The 16,188-nt window shown below is 38.2% G+C and overlaps 1 protein-coding gene across 7 annotated transcripts in view; it reads right to left on the bottom strand.

Moving 5' to 3' along the window:
- MGAT5 (alpha-1,6-mannosylglycoprotein 6-beta-N-acetylglucosaminyltransferase) overlaps positions 1–16,188 on the bottom strand; it is a 111,128-nt gene that overhangs the window by 50,591 nt on the left and 44,349 nt on the right. For all 7 annotated transcript variants that reach the window (XM_030952887.1, XM_030952886.1, XM_030952888.1 and 4 more), the window contains 3 exons: positions 14,095–14,262; positions 3,809–3,885; positions 2,285–2,374 (listed from right to left, as the gene is read on the bottom strand). In XM_030952887.1, the coding sequence (XP_030808747.1) occupies positions 2,285–2,374; positions 3,809–3,885; positions 14,095–14,262 (335 nt within the window). The remainder of the gene's footprint in view (positions 1–2,284; positions 2,375–3,808; positions 3,886–14,094; positions 14,263–16,188) is intronic.

The following is a 16,188-nucleotide window of genomic DNA, read 5'->3' as shown; positions in this document are numbered from 1 at the left end:
GAGTATGAAAGGACACAGAAACTTGTCATACTAGATTGTAGAGGTGATTTGAAGAGTAAAACTAGATATATGCATAATTTCATGCACATTGTTTTTCCAAACTGAGGTTGTACATAATGTGATGCATATATTGCCTTTTGAAACATGCATATACACAACCATCTCACTCCAACAGTCTAACCTTGAAGTAAAAAAGAAAAATCTTAACAGTAATATCCTTTCCATTACCCTAATGCATTTTAATATTTTAAATCAGCAGTTCTGACTTGAGAGCTCTGTAGGCACATTTATCATTCAGCTGTGCAACCACACTATAAACTGTCAACTCTTCATCACTGTCCACATTGACAAATTACTCTTGCAACAGCATTTCCAAGTTATCCCTAGCAGCCAACACACCTCATAAATCCACATCATTGTAGTGTTATTAGAATTTCATTTCATGCTTGCATTCGCAAACATTTAAGCTTTCAACCTCTGCTGCTGGACATTAATCATGAAATTAATCATAGGATTAAGAATGCCAAATTTAAACTCAAGGTTAATAACACACTCACCCAATATTAGTTTTACATTCTGTCATAAGAAAACACTCTTAAAGAAAAAAATAAGGACAATACCTTTTTCTGAAGTTAACAAATATACACACAGGCTAATTGCACTTTTATTCCTTCATGAAATGAAAAGCTGACCAAATTAAATATTGCTGCTTAAATAAAAAATTCAAATTCCAAGACCCTTGAAAAAAACAACTATTTGGCCTCTGAAAGTCTGCTCACATTTGGCCATGAAAGATCAATTATGAAAGAGCTAACGCCATCAACTGACTTTTCAAGACTGATGACAAGGGAAGATTGTAATGTAAAAAATTGGGATTTAACAGAAATGCAAAATAGTAAATGTCACTGAAGAATATTAGAGTCTTGGCTTCAGTTGAGATACATCATAATTTTAAAGATATATCTGCATTAAAACCATGAAGCACCTGCTGGTTGACAGAATACTAATGACCAAACATAGCTCTTCTGATGCTAAAACAAAACCTTCTAGTAGAAACCTTAGATCAACTTCATATGATTATGGAACCATATCTCTAGCCTCTATGATAAATAACAAGATAAATAATATACTTGTACTCTATCTTTTCCTTCTACAGCTTCACAGCCCATAAATAAATCAACACTTGGTGCTAGAAATGGAATGAGTCAAAACTGTGATTCAACCCAGCCTTTGTTATGCCTTCAGATAAATGTTTTGGATATGCATTTAACTATTGCTGCTTCAAGCAACACCCCCAGAAGTTCAATGACAGTCAACTGAGTAAATCAACAGAAACTGCTTCGATTCCAACCGAGTCATTTATTGTAACAGACTTACTGTTTTAATCTCAGATATTTAATTTAAAATCCCAGCCCAACCCTCCCAATCCTACAGAAGCTACGAAATTATTATTGGTTGCAATCCTGCAGCCACATTGCCTCTTTCAGTTCTTTGTGAGCAGTGAGCCACTGGATATCAATACTCCTTCTAAGATTAGTTGCCATAAGTTATCAAAATTTCACTTATAAGAGGCTAAGTGATCAAATACACCTGACTACTTCTGGTGCATGCACACTTCAAGCCAGTAATAGAACTCATGATAATTAACTGACAAAATTAATTCTTGGGAAAGAAGTGTTACCCAGGAAATAGAAATAAAACCTCACTAGGACAAGCACCTTACTCAGCTGTGTACAAAACACCTTAGGCTGTGACAGGTACCAAAGGCTTTAGCCAATATAGCTGCAACTTCACTCAAAAACGTGACATTCAGGTTCTTTTTTTGTTCCTGCTAACAGATTCCACAATTCACAAACAGTCTCTGAGCAGGAAGTGGCCATGCTGTTTAGGACAATGCACCATCAAGCACCATTTTCTAAATTTTCCATTCCAAATGCTCTCTATTAGTACGTCAGCAGCTGCATTAAAAGCAACAGAAAAAGTGTTTAAAGGCAAAGATCTCTGACTGAACTTCACATGCAGGTTTAACAGGATACCCAACATGGCCTCCCTGGAGAGCTGCTACTCACATCACTGCAGTTACAAACATTAGAATTCCTCAGGCTAGAAACCCCTGCAGAGTTTATGAATAATAGCAACACACTTAATAATTCAGTTTTAATAACTTTTTCCTCTTTACCCAATTATTCCCAACAAAATGATGATTTCTTTTGAGAAAAGTACAGCTACCAAAGCTATGAAGGAAATATGATGTTCCCCTTCTGCAGATGAGAACATTACTGACCTCACTGAGGTAAATAAAAAAGGAGCATGTGGACCCATCTACACCATAGCTCGCGTAACAGGGATCTGACCGCCACATATCTTTCATCCACTGCAACAGAACAAAAGACACAAAAGTTTATTAGGTTAAAGTATAACAAAAGAGCCCTGTTTCACACCCAGGAATAATGGAGGAAGTGGCAATGTAGGTATAAATATCACAAATAATAAACCAGGGATTTTATTAATGATTAGCAGCACTGTATGCCTGCATTCAGTAATGCTGGGGAAGCAACAGCACAGCAGATGTGAGCACAGCTTACACAAACTGGCAGCCAGGCAAGCAGGGACAAATATCAGAAGGAGAACAAAACTGGGATCCAGACATTTGGCTCTGGCTGGAGTTGAATGCATTGTGTGTTCCCCACCATGACATGCTCTCTCTAGAATTTCACATATCATTTCAGTTACCAAGACTGAAAGCTGCCATTTCTGCAGAAGCAAATAATTAATTTCAGTTCATATTTCAATAGTCAAATAATTTTTGACATAGTTACTATGCAGCCTGTTTGCCAAAACAGATCAAAACACAGATCAGAGATTCAAAATGTAGAGAGTTTTAATTTTACAAATACTTGGGGTATATTAGCAAGCAGAAATTTTACTATTGTCCACCACTAACCATAGAATCACAGGTGGGAAGAGAGCTTAAAGATAATCTCATTCCAATAAACCTGCCATGGGCAGGGGCAGCTTCCATTAGCCCAGGCTGCTCTGAGCCTCTTCCAACCTGGCCTTGAACTTTTACGGATTCACAGTAATAAATCAGTATCCCTTACACTTATTGGGGGAAAAAACACCTTAAAAACCTCCATCTCTGCAAGTTTGTTGGAGTTTCTTTCTTTGTTTTTGTTGCCTTTTTCTTTTTCCCTTTCCAGCTCAAGTCTGATGGGTTGTAATATTTAGCCTTTCCAAGTGCATTATTAGTAAAATACAGGACTTATGTAGAATGCACTGTGAATCCCAGAATTCTGGTTGCACACTGAGGCACTGCCTATTCTTGAGCAGAGGAGGCAGAATGTTTTCAAGGGAAAAAGGGAATAAAGGAACCACACAGACCTGTGGGGAAAGAGATGAAAGACATGCAAAGAAACATCATGCTGAAAAAGGGGCTGGACTGAGGTACCCATAGAATCACAGTCCTGGGGCAGGGGAACACCAAATTACTCATCATGGGGAGGAAAACAGCTTTTCCAAAAGGAGAAATTTCAGAATAACAAGGTAGCATTCAAATAATAAGGCCTTTCAGTAAATAATTTTAATATGGCATTTTTTTCCTGTCTTAAGAGGATGCCACTTTATTTCTCTGCAGCAGTAGTATTAAAGGCTTGAGGTGAGCAATGCTGCAGTGACAAACAGTCCTAAATTTCTTATATCCTATTTTTTGACTCAGTTGTTCTTGTTTAACACCGCTGAGTAGAAACCTCTTGCAACATATGTTCCATTTTTAATAGAATGCACATATGATTAAAACCAGTTCACTTACCTTTATTTTCCCTTCACAGTGAGGAAAACCATCCATAGGAGGCAATTCACACTGTTCCTGGGCTCCATTTATGAGATCTAAAGAGAAACACAGACCATAACTGAGCTTCATTTCACAGTTCTGACAGATAGCCTGATGAATCCTGCCTTTTATTTTCATGAATCCACAGCCCAGACTGACTGAAAGGTCCTACTGGGTAATATTTGTTACAACATTAAAACTCAGTATGCTCCTTTTTGACCACATGAGAAAATGGTTGCATAGATTTCAACTCTGACTTGAAGTGAAAGTGCTGAATTACAAAAATTGATGTATAAAGACTCAAAAATTAAGCTCATCCATACTGAAAAGAACAAGAAGAAAATAATTTCCTAATCGAAGTGTGCTGGAAACTACTAAATCGCAACAATTTGTTTTCATTTGTCAAACATTTATAGGATGTATATGGCTCTTAAACATAAAACTAGTTTTTCAAGCTCTACTATCACTTTATCAAATACCCACGATCCAAAACTTGGCACCAGCTATATGACCCAATTAATAAATGTTGCAATATGATCTAATTTAACAACTGAGTAGCACTACATCACATCTCACAAGAAATATTTCCTATGGTCTCCCAAGGTATTTTTTTCTTCTTTTTTGCCCATTTTAATATTTTTTTCATTCTAGATTATTGCAACGTATTAAAGACTGTAATAAAGAGCAGGATTTCTAGCCCATGAACCAAGGAAAAAGCAGCAGTTTTAAAGGACATTACCCCTTCAGCTCCAAGGGACTTTCTTAGAAGAACCCTCTAATGCAGACCTTTAAGGCAAGAAAAATTATTACCATGGTGGCGAGATTCTTGCCAAAGGCAGTGGAGGAGGTTTTCAATTTAGGTAGTTAATCCCACAGCTATCTAAATTATACCTGCATCATTTCTGGCTTTTTCTACAGGCAAGAATCAAGATCATTAAAGTCAGCCAGCCATCAACCTGGGAACACTCTATACTGTGGCAGTAACTATGCACAATTTCATCTAGAATATGCTAATTGGAGTGCCCAGAAGAAAATACAAAAAAATTGTTGCAGTATTAGAATAGAATAGTGACAAAAATCTGTGGGTAAAAGTTAAAATGTCGCATTATATTATTATATGCAAAACCCACGACCTGATCTATCTATTTTCCATTTTTTGCAAATAGCTTCTTTTAAAGATAAAACCTGAAATGTGAGCCAAGCATTGCAAAATGAACTTGATGGGGGAAAGAAGAGTCATGGCAGGAAGTCCCCACTTCTTTGTCAGTCTCTGCAGCAGGAGAGATTTGACAAACTGAGCTGTACTGCCAGTGACAATAGCACTGAAGCAAAGTGGTTTGTACAATGACTTTGTAATTTCAAATCAATAAGCACTTTCAAAATATTCTGCCTATCTTCTCATCCTTGTGGGGTTCTTGCAGACCACACCACCGACATCTAAGGCTCTGATTTCTGCTCTGAATAAGAACATACAGAGCATGCACACAGATAGCAGCAATTTAAGGTATATTCTCAATTCAGTCAGCAGAGCTACATAATAATAGGACTATTTGCTTCACTGCAGTTCAGGAATCAGACCTTCCACTTGCATCACACCAGAATCAGTACCTGAGATCTAACATTAATAAAAAGGCATGGTTACTATATGGTGATTTTCAATAATCAGTAAAATTCCATTAGAAGACCTTTATGGTCTAAAAGGATTTGTGGGCTTTTCCTTTCTTTTCTCTCTTCCTAAGTCTAAATGCAAAATAACATTTTTTACGTAAGGCATGTCAATTTCAAGATCTTCCTAAAAGAAAAAAAGACCTCTGAAATCTCTGGTACAACATCATAGCTGCAGCATAACCCTAGAAAAAGTTTAACTTCCAGCACCGTACTAAATTTAGGGTGGAAAATGCTGAATGCCTGGGTATAGCTTGCCAACAAGAATGAGCCATGAATTTTGTCATTTAAAATAAAAAAAGTCTTCTATCTCAAGTTAATTATGCTATCATATGATGGCTTTCCTCTTCAGAAGGTTAGTCAAGCAAATCCTCTCTTCTACTTAAGTCCTATTAAGTACAGGGTAATACATAAGCACAAGCTATAATTCCTTATTTTACAGCACACAGTGCCAAGTCCATCACTTACACCATATTTCATTTTAATGGGGATTTCATGGCCTGTTAAAGAAAAAAAAGACGGAGAAAAAACCCCCAAAATCCAGACAACAGCCGGATTTTTGGTAAATACACAATTGCAGTTTACAAGTTTGCTTCGGTCATGCGTGAACACATTCTTTGCATCCCAGTGTGTTTCTGTTGAGAGGCAAAGATCTTTGCTGCTGTTCATTACTCACAAGGTTTTACCTGCAATGATAAAACCCTTCTGACCCCAACATTCACAAGCTGCACCAGCCTCACACTTCCACAGCTCCCATCAGCCGTGCCAGCGGCACACAGAGACTTCCCAAGCACAAACCCTGCCCTCCCCGCTCCTGTCCATCCCAAGAAGTTAAGAGACAGACATTTTTCTCAGCACAAGCTACAGACTTTCTCAGGCTTCTGGTCTCCCTTGTGGCCAGCTGCACTAAGGCTTCTTCAGAGCATTCCCACTATTGCTCTTCCACTGGGGTGGGTTACACACAAACAGAGCATGGATCTCTCCAGGCTAATCTGTCTGTACAGGGAACACTAATGCCCACCTTTATCACCTCTAATCATGTTGAAATATTAATGTCTCTGGGAGTACTACCAAGAGTGTCTGACATCTTTCCTCCTTCTTGCCAGCAACAGTAAACACTCCTAGGATTCGCCTTCCTCAAAAATATTCATGTTTTTTTCTCCACCATAGTCCACAGACAGAGGAGATGCTTCACATAATCACCAGCTCCCCACTCCCATCTTCCCATTCAGCCTTACCATGGATCTATATGCCAAACAGCTCCATCAGCTTTCACTTGCTTCAATCAGGTAATAGCACAGTGAAGGCAATTCTATAAAACTTAAACAGTTCCATGAAACAATTTACATAAAACTGCTATCCAGAGCAGGAAAAAATGTAGCAATATGTGCATACAAGAGGAAATGAATGTGAAAGAACAGAAGGAACAGAGAAATGTAATTCTGTTCCATCTGAGTATTCCCTAGAGAAGCAGTCTTTCCTCTGTGCCCATGAACAGGAAGCCAGCTGATGCAGTCAGACTGGAAACACATCTACATCAAGGACTGCTGTCCAAAGCAACAACTGCCTGCAGAAATGGGCAAGTCACTGCTGGTTTCCACACAGAAGCCTGAGAATTCAATGCAGAGCTCTGAATTCCCCAGTGAATAATCCTGACAGTTCCAGTCAACTACTACTTGCTCTGGTTGTACCCTTTCTTCTTGGCCACTGGCAGTGGGAGTTCTAGGTTGAGAATAATCCCTCCCAATTTTTTCCTAAATGATCAGACCCTTTATGAAGAATTACATTTCTGCTCTTCTTGCTGCTCATTTGAGCTCAGCATGGAGGTGTGCTTAAGCTTGCTGGTAACAACTCTTAGCTGGCTCTCCTTAAACAGGAATCCAGAGGTGAACAAATCTTGGGTTTCCCATGAGCAGCTGAGATCAAGCTCAACCAGATACCAGCAATTCACACTTCTGAGTGTGATCATAAAGACAAGGGAGATGAAGAAGTGGAACCCTGGGGATGCCAATCTACACATCAGGATCTTCCAAAGCATGAAAAGCAAGCATTAACATACAAGTCAAGACTTAGGAGGTTTTCATCATTTGGAGATAAAACCCCAAACCCTAGTATCTCATGAGGATTCTTGTTAAAAAGTCTGGATAGATGTATTATGCTGTTAGCAAATTCATGTTGGATAATTCTTTGCTGAAGGGGAAAACTAAGCCAGACATTAGGGGTTACTCTTGCTGAAAAATAGTATTTGAGAAACCAAAAGAATTTTTACCCTTAATTAGGATTTATGTACTTTAAAATGCAAGCTCTGAAATCTCTTTTCCCAGCCAAAACTTAGAACTTACAGCCAAAAAGAGTTAGAAATACAGCTGTCAAGTTAGTACAAAACAACGGCAGTTAATAAACACACTTTTTTCTCCTAAACTTTGTGTGAGCCATTATATTAATTTATGTTCTACACACACCTAAGTGTTTTTGAATTCATGCACAGCTTATCTCCTTTTGACTGCTGTTATGAAAAGACATAATTATTAAACATTTATCTCATATGATGTTACATTAAAAGTCAATGCATTAACAAACTAAAAACATGAACATAGCACATTATAAACCTAAAAGCATGCAGTTGGTACAGATCATCCTGGGGAAAAAAAAAAGAAAAATATTGATAAAACACCCACCAACTGCAGATTTTAAAAAAAACTCTTTAAATACTGTTTGTGAGGTCCTGGGATATTTAAAATATAACTACCAAACTCCATCCTCATGTTTAGAAAGGAGCCATATGTTCCCTTCACAAATGATCTACAGCTTTGCACCAGACGTCGTTGGAGCACAGCAGGTGAACCTGAACTTGTGAACAATCCTCAGTTGTTTCAGTGCGAAGTCTGGCACGTCAGCATCCACCACGTGGCACATCTGAGCTAAGCCACCAACCCTGCCCTGGAAAAGAAGCTTCTCTCTTGTTGTTTGCTATGAGCACTGCACCTGCTAAAGCCCCAGGCCTCCAGCACCTAAATATGAGCTCACAGATGCAGCTCTTCATTGCCTCCTGCATTTCAAATCCACAGGTTTTATTTGTAATAGTGAAGGTTTACAACACCCACGTTGAGAATGATGTGGCTAAAAGCACAGTCTGTGGTAGGGAATTGATTTTTGTTTGCTTTCAAGTTGCTCTTTAATAAAACAGTAAAAATGAGCAATAGTAAGTGCTACATGCATATTTCCTCCCTTTCCTACGTTGCACATTCTTCAAATAATGTGCTTTGTAATGGGCTAAAAAAATTCTGCTTCAATTTTCCTCCATCAGACAGTTAGGAAGTCTAGAAATATTCCACTCTGAATAAGAGTTATAATTAGTCACTCAGCAGTGAGTGCTGTTTGATAGGTGCTCTGTTTGTCATAAGAGTTTTAAAATAGCAATATTGGTTAAAGCAAATGAAAAGGCTGCAATACAGCTGAAAATGCAAGCTGACACCAGCAACCTATCTACTCTGCTAAGGACCAGCTTGGTGTTCTTCTGAGAATAGAAATGTATTAAGAATTTAACACGACACTAAAAATGATGTACTTTGGAACCTTGAGGCTTAAACTCTGATTTTCAGCCTAGTGCATATTAAAGTATTTTTTGATGATATACAGCACAGATAATAGCTCAAGTCAAAAGTGTTCCCATCAGCAGATTTCATAAAATACAGAATCTCTCCAGTATTATAAGGTCAGAGTAATCACATCCGATCTATTCACCAATTTTATCTCTGTTCTCCTTCTGGTTTTGATCATTAAATATAAGTACTATTCTTACTTTAATTCCTGAAACTATTCTCTTGTTTTTATTTCAGTCCTGAAATCTGGTATCTGTGGTTAGACACAGACTGTAGTTAAGGCTGGTTTAGTTTGTGTAAGGTCTTCTTTCCCTTCTCCAACTAATTAACACATTCTCAATTCAATTCACATTTTTCATCTCCAGCTGGTAAGATTTCTTTAAGAGAGAATTTGCAGTGTGAGCTGAAAGGACTAACAACATATTCAACCAAATGAGCTAAAGGTTTTGAGATTTTAAATGCAGAGCACAAAATGCTTCCTACCAACATTTTAGAGACTTCTGTAGCAAAGTGTTGGTATGAGTTAAAGAAAATTAACTTTTCTACCTCTAGTCCATCCTCACACAAGCTGTGCTGCTGGGTTCCATTAGCACTACTGAAATCAATGCAGTGTTATAATAATTCAAGTAGTAGTCAAGTGGTTAATCAAAATGCAGCCCTGGGGACCACTAAGAGCCCCTTCAGCATTATTAACACAGCTTTGCACTGCAGTGGAAAATATTCACCAGTGGTCTTCTGCACACACCACACTGTGCTGTGACAGCCAGGTTTGAGGGCACACAAAACTCCCCAGCTCCACACAACTGCCTTTGTAGGAGGGGGGAAAATCTTAATAAATACACATATACGATGTGGTAAAAGAATACAATGCATTAGGCACAATAAACACGAGTCAAAGCAAAACATCACCTTCAGGAAGCTGCTATCTTGACCATCAGAGCCAATGCAGTCCCACACCCTGCCACAACTGGTACACACTGGTGCCCCATGGGGACAGTCACTTTGTGCTCTGATCCCCCGTGCTGACTGAAGAAAAGCCTCCTCTAGTCCTCTCAAAACAGGAGGGCAGCTTTGGAATTCAAACCAACATGCAGTATATCTTAGCTTTTTTAATCTCTGCAAGTACAGGACTATGGTGGAACTGTGGCTGCAGACTGCTAAACCCAACGAGGCTGTGTAACAAAATTCATCAGAGAGCCATGGAAACAAATTCACTGGTCCTGAGGTTACCTGAGTCCTTCCCCCCTGACCTAAAAGGCTTCAGTGTGGCAGCCCCAAGGTTTCAGGAATAAGGACATGGAAATACCACGACAAAGGTCCTTCTCACCATAGTAACATTATAAAAAAAAGCCTTGTAGCATTGCCAAAGCTGACTTGTCAGCCTGCCTTGCTACATATTCACGAAGGATGCCAGATATCTGACAGGCATCCAAGCCATCATGTCTTAAATGACAAGTATACACTGAAGTCTGCATCTTAATGAGTGACTGGAAAGATGTTAAAACTGAAGTTGTTAGAAGGGAACTGAACAGCCAACACAGCAGAACAACTTAATGCACAAGGCAGCAAAGCTATGGGAGCTTTGAACAGACACACCAGCAATGTCCTCCCTCCCTGTGCAGTGTTCCATGCAGCAGCCTGAGCCTGGGCTGTCCTGAGGCTCTGCAAGGGTCCTCCCAGCACCAGCTGTGACCAAGGGGAAGGCTTCCTTCACTTGCTCATTTTTGTGGGATCAAAGACACACAATTAAAATCATTCAAAGCAGCACTTTTCAAGGCAAAAGAATGTTTTGTAAATAACCAGTCTGGCAGAGTTTTTAGTACAATTATTATATCTGGGGTGTTAGATGGTCAAGATCATCAAAAATTTAGCTCATCACTAAAGAAGCACAGAGAGAGCAATGATCACCTCTAAAGAAACCCATCCCACAACACAACACTAATCCCACTCCCATTGCTTGCCAAAAATATCACATGAAGAAAACAGAGGACTGATTCTCTGATCATGTTTGTGCAGATTTCCCTATCAGATGAACTATGATAGTGCAATTCTGTCCCACAAAAATCAAGGACTTCTTTTATCATTACCTTAGAAAAGCACAACTGTTAAAAACAAAATTGCCTAAACCAAACTGATCTTGTGCCTGTCACATGGAACCAAGGATGCAGCTACAACAGTAGCAGCCCTGTAGACAAACTCTGCTTTAACTTTAAAGTGCCATGGTTTTGTATTTCCCCATTTCTGTTTAATCATCTCTACAACAGCAACTTTAAATCTACTTAGGGTATCATTTGTGGCAGTGCCTCAAAGCTTCCTGTTCTAAAGGCTGATGAAAATTCTTATCTCCTAGACACCCAAAGTTTAGATTAATACTTTTGTGTATATATGGGAATATATGACTTCCCATAGATGCAAAGAGGATGGCTATCAAATATCCCAGAAGCTTTTCAGATACTACTTGGATAAATAGAAAAAAGAGAGAGAAGGAAAGAGAGCTTTATTGCTTTTGAAACCAATCAGCCTAAAGCTTTATAAGCATCTTTATATCATTGCATGATGTAGCTCCACTGGAAGCAGGACTCTTGCAGAAAAGTCTGCTAATGACATTGCACTGTTTCACTGACAAATAAGGCTATAAAACACAATTTACTGCAGAGTTTTAAGCAGCAACTCAAGAAGCCTTTAAAAAAGATTATCAAAATTATTAAACATTATGTTAATCAGATGCTTCACAAACACTATGGTTGTCCAGACAGAAAGATCAAAATTATTAACAATCGCTAACATGAATTTGTCTAAAGTCAGCATTAAAATATTACAACTGGTAAAGAGAGGAAGGGTAATCCTAACATGCTTGTTGTGATCACTGCACAGTGTAACAGCTGAATGTTATAAAGAAAACTATCATCTGTATTTGTACACATACCTCTTTCAACTCCAGTAAAATGACAAACTGTTGGGTAACAAAATGCCTTCACCACAATTTTCCCATTACCTCAATTGCTCTAACACAATTGAAAAGGGATGTTATTGAAATATTACAGACAAAACCAACATTGGTATTATCACAATGCCCTCACCTAGCTTATTTTCTGAACAATTCCTTCCCAACAGAGAAGCTACTTATATTACAATTATGCTGGAATCATATGGCTTCCAGATTGTGCTGACAGGAAACTGCCAGGAAGGAAGAAGTAGAGACAAGTTTTTCATTTCCATTTGGCTGCCTCTGATCTGAGTAATTGCCACTGATTGCTTCAAACGGATGAAGAGCAGGCACTTAACACAGGGACTAGGTTCAAACTCTACTCTAACCCTAGGTACTATCCAGTCCAGAGGTACCTGAGCAATGACATCATCCAGTCATCAGTACAATATATTAACTGAACCTTAAGGAGTTCTTACCTAAAGGTTTTTCCTGTTGCTGCTGTTTAATGGTTGCTTCAGACATTTTCAACTCAGGGTACCAAGAGTCCAAGGTAAAAAATTTGTGGCTCTGATGAGAGGAATTGTGTTCTTTGCCACACAGCAAGCCTCAGGCAGTACAAAGTAATGCAAACACTGCAAATGGAAAACTCTTACCAGGCTCCTTCAATGCTGCTCCTGAATACCAAAACTGTGAATTTAGCCCACTCCAAGAATAATAAACAACATTCAAATCACCCTAAGAACTGATGAAAGATGTTTTCTTTTCAGGTAAGAACAATGAACCTTTGCCTATAAATTTTAAAGCAACAACATGAGTATACATGTTCCAATTATCTGCAAATCTAAGGAAATAACTCTCTTTTGTCCAGCTACGAAAACATACAGGGATGTCTTTCATTTTATATATATATATATGTATATATGGCCCAGAAACTCTGACAGTGCTGTACTTGTTCACTTTCCATCTCAGTGGAAGTTTTTCCAAGATCTGGTGCTGGATGCCTTGTGGCAGGAAGGTGGCACAGCCGGTCAGCACCCTGCAGGAGCTGCACTCTTCAGGTACTTGTTCCTGATCTGCCTTTGAATCTACCAAGGCAAAGCAGATTGGGGAGGGAAAGGTCTGTCTGATCAAGAGACAACATGACTTTAGCACCCTGGTACAGATAAATGCAGTTAGGACTGAGCAGCTGAGAGCAACTCTGCTGCCACACTGTCATCAGGCAATCACTTGCAAATCTGCTTTCCTACACTTGTTCCAGTGGCATTTCCTTACCAAAGGCAGCATTTGCTTCTCTATTTTGAGAATTTCAGCAAGTAACACCTTCTCAACAGAAATATTTATTTTTGCAGGAAACCCAAGGACAGACAAGACATAGGAGCACAGTTATCAACTTATTTACCAAGTTGCCTTAACTCTTCTGCTCTGTTCTCTTTTGGGACTGCAAAGATCATTGGACTTAGACTTTCCTATGAGTCAGGTCTGTGAGTATCTCTTTCAGCTTGGTGGCAGAACAAAACAGTCCATTCATTGAAAACAAAATGAATGACTTCAAATGTCATCTCAAAACATGTTTTTATTTTAGCTGAATGTACCAGGTAGGTGATCTCTCTGTGTCAAATCCTAAGAGCCATTAAACACTGTAGGGGAAGACTTTTAAATCATGACCAACAAATATAATAAACGTTTTCTTTCAGTTAATAATCAGTAAAGTGCATATGGTGGAATGGCAGAGCAGATTGATACCAACCTATATAGTTAGGCTTTGAGAGAAAAGATCTCCCCAGTTTCATAATTCTAAAATGCAACCATTTAAAGCATGAAACATCTACTATAAATGGGTGAACTATTCTCTTGAGAAGAGCTTTTGATTTTCTAATGTGTTCAAATTACCATAGAAAAAAGATCTTTCACTAAGCTTGGGCTTCAGTTTGTCATTGATAAAGGCTAGACTTTGAATTTTTTTTCTAAGACATTCCAAATATCTAACACTGAAAAATCATGTTATGCTCAAGAGAGAAAAGGTTCAGATGAAACAGCTCATAAATAATTTTAGTAATTGCCATACACACCTGCTACATTAAGCTTTTCAGCTGCTCCTAAGCTGGGAGCAGAAGTGGTGGTATTGTTGGTCGAGTTTGCTCCTGTTCCATTAAGTACAAGATTCTCCACCTTGGATTCCAACTTCCCAATGCGCTGCAAGATATTATCCAACAGGACAGCCAGTGTCTTTTTCAAATCTGTAAATGAAAATGAAAAGTTAAACTACTTAATAATGCAGTGCACACTTGTCAGACAGAATCAAACAATAGATACAAGAATCAGAGTGGAGATATATATATATATATATAGATAGACACATATACATACATATATGTATACACACACACACTTCCTCAGTGCAAATCTTTGCCATTAGCAGCTCTATGCACTCATGTTACCCACTTTGTTCAGCCTCAGATCCAAGTTTCCTTAGCCATGGAACTTGTCAGCCTGTATATTTTATGAAGCACAGCACTACTCGTAGATATCCACATTCAAGGTGAAATGTGAGCCTTTACAGGAACAGAAAAATGCTTGCTTTGCAATGGCTCAAGTAATAAGAAGCTGCTTAAACAATAATGAGGCTAAACCTAAATCCATATTCAAACACTATCAGAGGAACAGTCTGTTGATACTCAGTCACCTGGGAACAAAAATCCCCTTCCCAAAAAGGACAGCTTTAAGCCAGTACAAAAACCTTCTCCTGCATCTCTTCCACATAACCAGCTTCTGCACTGGCAAATTAAAAATAGATGATAATTTCTAAAAAAAAGTTAAGTTCAACCTTTCTGCTGTATTCACACAACCCCAAAAATCACATTTCCTTCCTTCAGTCTGCTAGTGATTGTCTCTGTTTGGTCTGACACAGGGCTTCCTTGGCATGGAAGGCAATGAACACTAACAGGAATTTGCATATCAAATGACAACACGGAAAGAGTTCTCTTTTTTCCCTTATTTTTTTCATTTCCTCTTTTTTTCCTCTTTTTTTCCTTAGTTTTAAATTTTTTCTTATTTTCTTATTTTTTTCCTTGGCATTAATTTTGTTCAGATTCCTTGAAGGAACACAAGACACTTTGGCAAGAACTGAGGGCAAGAGGAGAAAACTATCAGACAAAACTGTATAATTATAATGGCAACAAGCCAAAGAAGATGAAACTATTGTCCTTTGTTCATTTACCCTTGTAATGATTAAAGAATTTGGTACAAGGAATTTACATTATTTTTCCATTTAATTACATAATTGCATGTGTTGTGGTATAATGTATTTTCTGTTTTACACAGCTTTAGAATCAAATAACATTTTGATCTATAATAGAAAACTTTTCCATACATCTGAAGAGATTCCACTGTCTCTATAGTAGTTTTAGTTTTGACACATTAATTCCATGATTTTTTTTTATTTTTCCCATGACTATCTCAATTCTTGCGCAAATGAGAGACTAAATAAGAAAATGCTACTACTTTAGTAAGCTTATAATTGTTTTCTCCAAACAAAAGGAGAATCATATTTATTCCATGGTGCCATAAAGAAAGCCTTTCTCATCATAACTGTGTTTTCCTTTGTCCTGTAAAGACCAGAAGGTGGAATCTGAAGTATTAGTCCACACATCTGGACTATTTTAAAAGGGGTCCAGAAGTTATTTAATGACATAGGGTGCAGAAGAAAAGGAAACTCTGGACTTAAGAGTAGAGAAGAAAAAAATCAAGGAAAAAAAGTAGAAAAATAACTCAGGAAACACTGAGGAAGAAACGTAGCCCACATAAAAGTACACACTGATCATAAAGACAAAAGAGGTTCAAAATTATTATTTTTTAATTCTGATTCCAACACACTGATATGAGAGACAACTTGTCAGAACAAAAAGGGAAGTGGAGGCTACTTTGAGAAGGAGAGGGCAGAAGCACAGATTGACAGAATTTTTGCAAAAGAACTCTTTACTGCTATAAAGAAAAATCTAATATTCACTGTGTGTATCTGAACTATAACTTCTAAAAGGAAAATATTTGAGCCACCTACCCGACAGGTGAATACACAGCAGAAAGAAAAAGTGAGAAAGTAAACAAGCTGTGCAACCACAATTAAGGGATGACTGAAAACCTTTCAGGTGGGTAACAGCAGCCAA

This window comes from Camarhynchus parvulus, chromosome 7 (genome assembly GCF_901933205.1).
Source record: "Camarhynchus parvulus chromosome 7, STF_HiC, whole genome shotgun sequence".
Classification (NCBI taxonomy): domain Eukaryota; kingdom Metazoa; phylum Chordata; class Aves; order Passeriformes; family Thraupidae; genus Camarhynchus; species Camarhynchus parvulus.
Note: the sequence above shows the minus strand (reverse complement) of the source record. Positions and strands in the feature narration are given on the sequence as shown.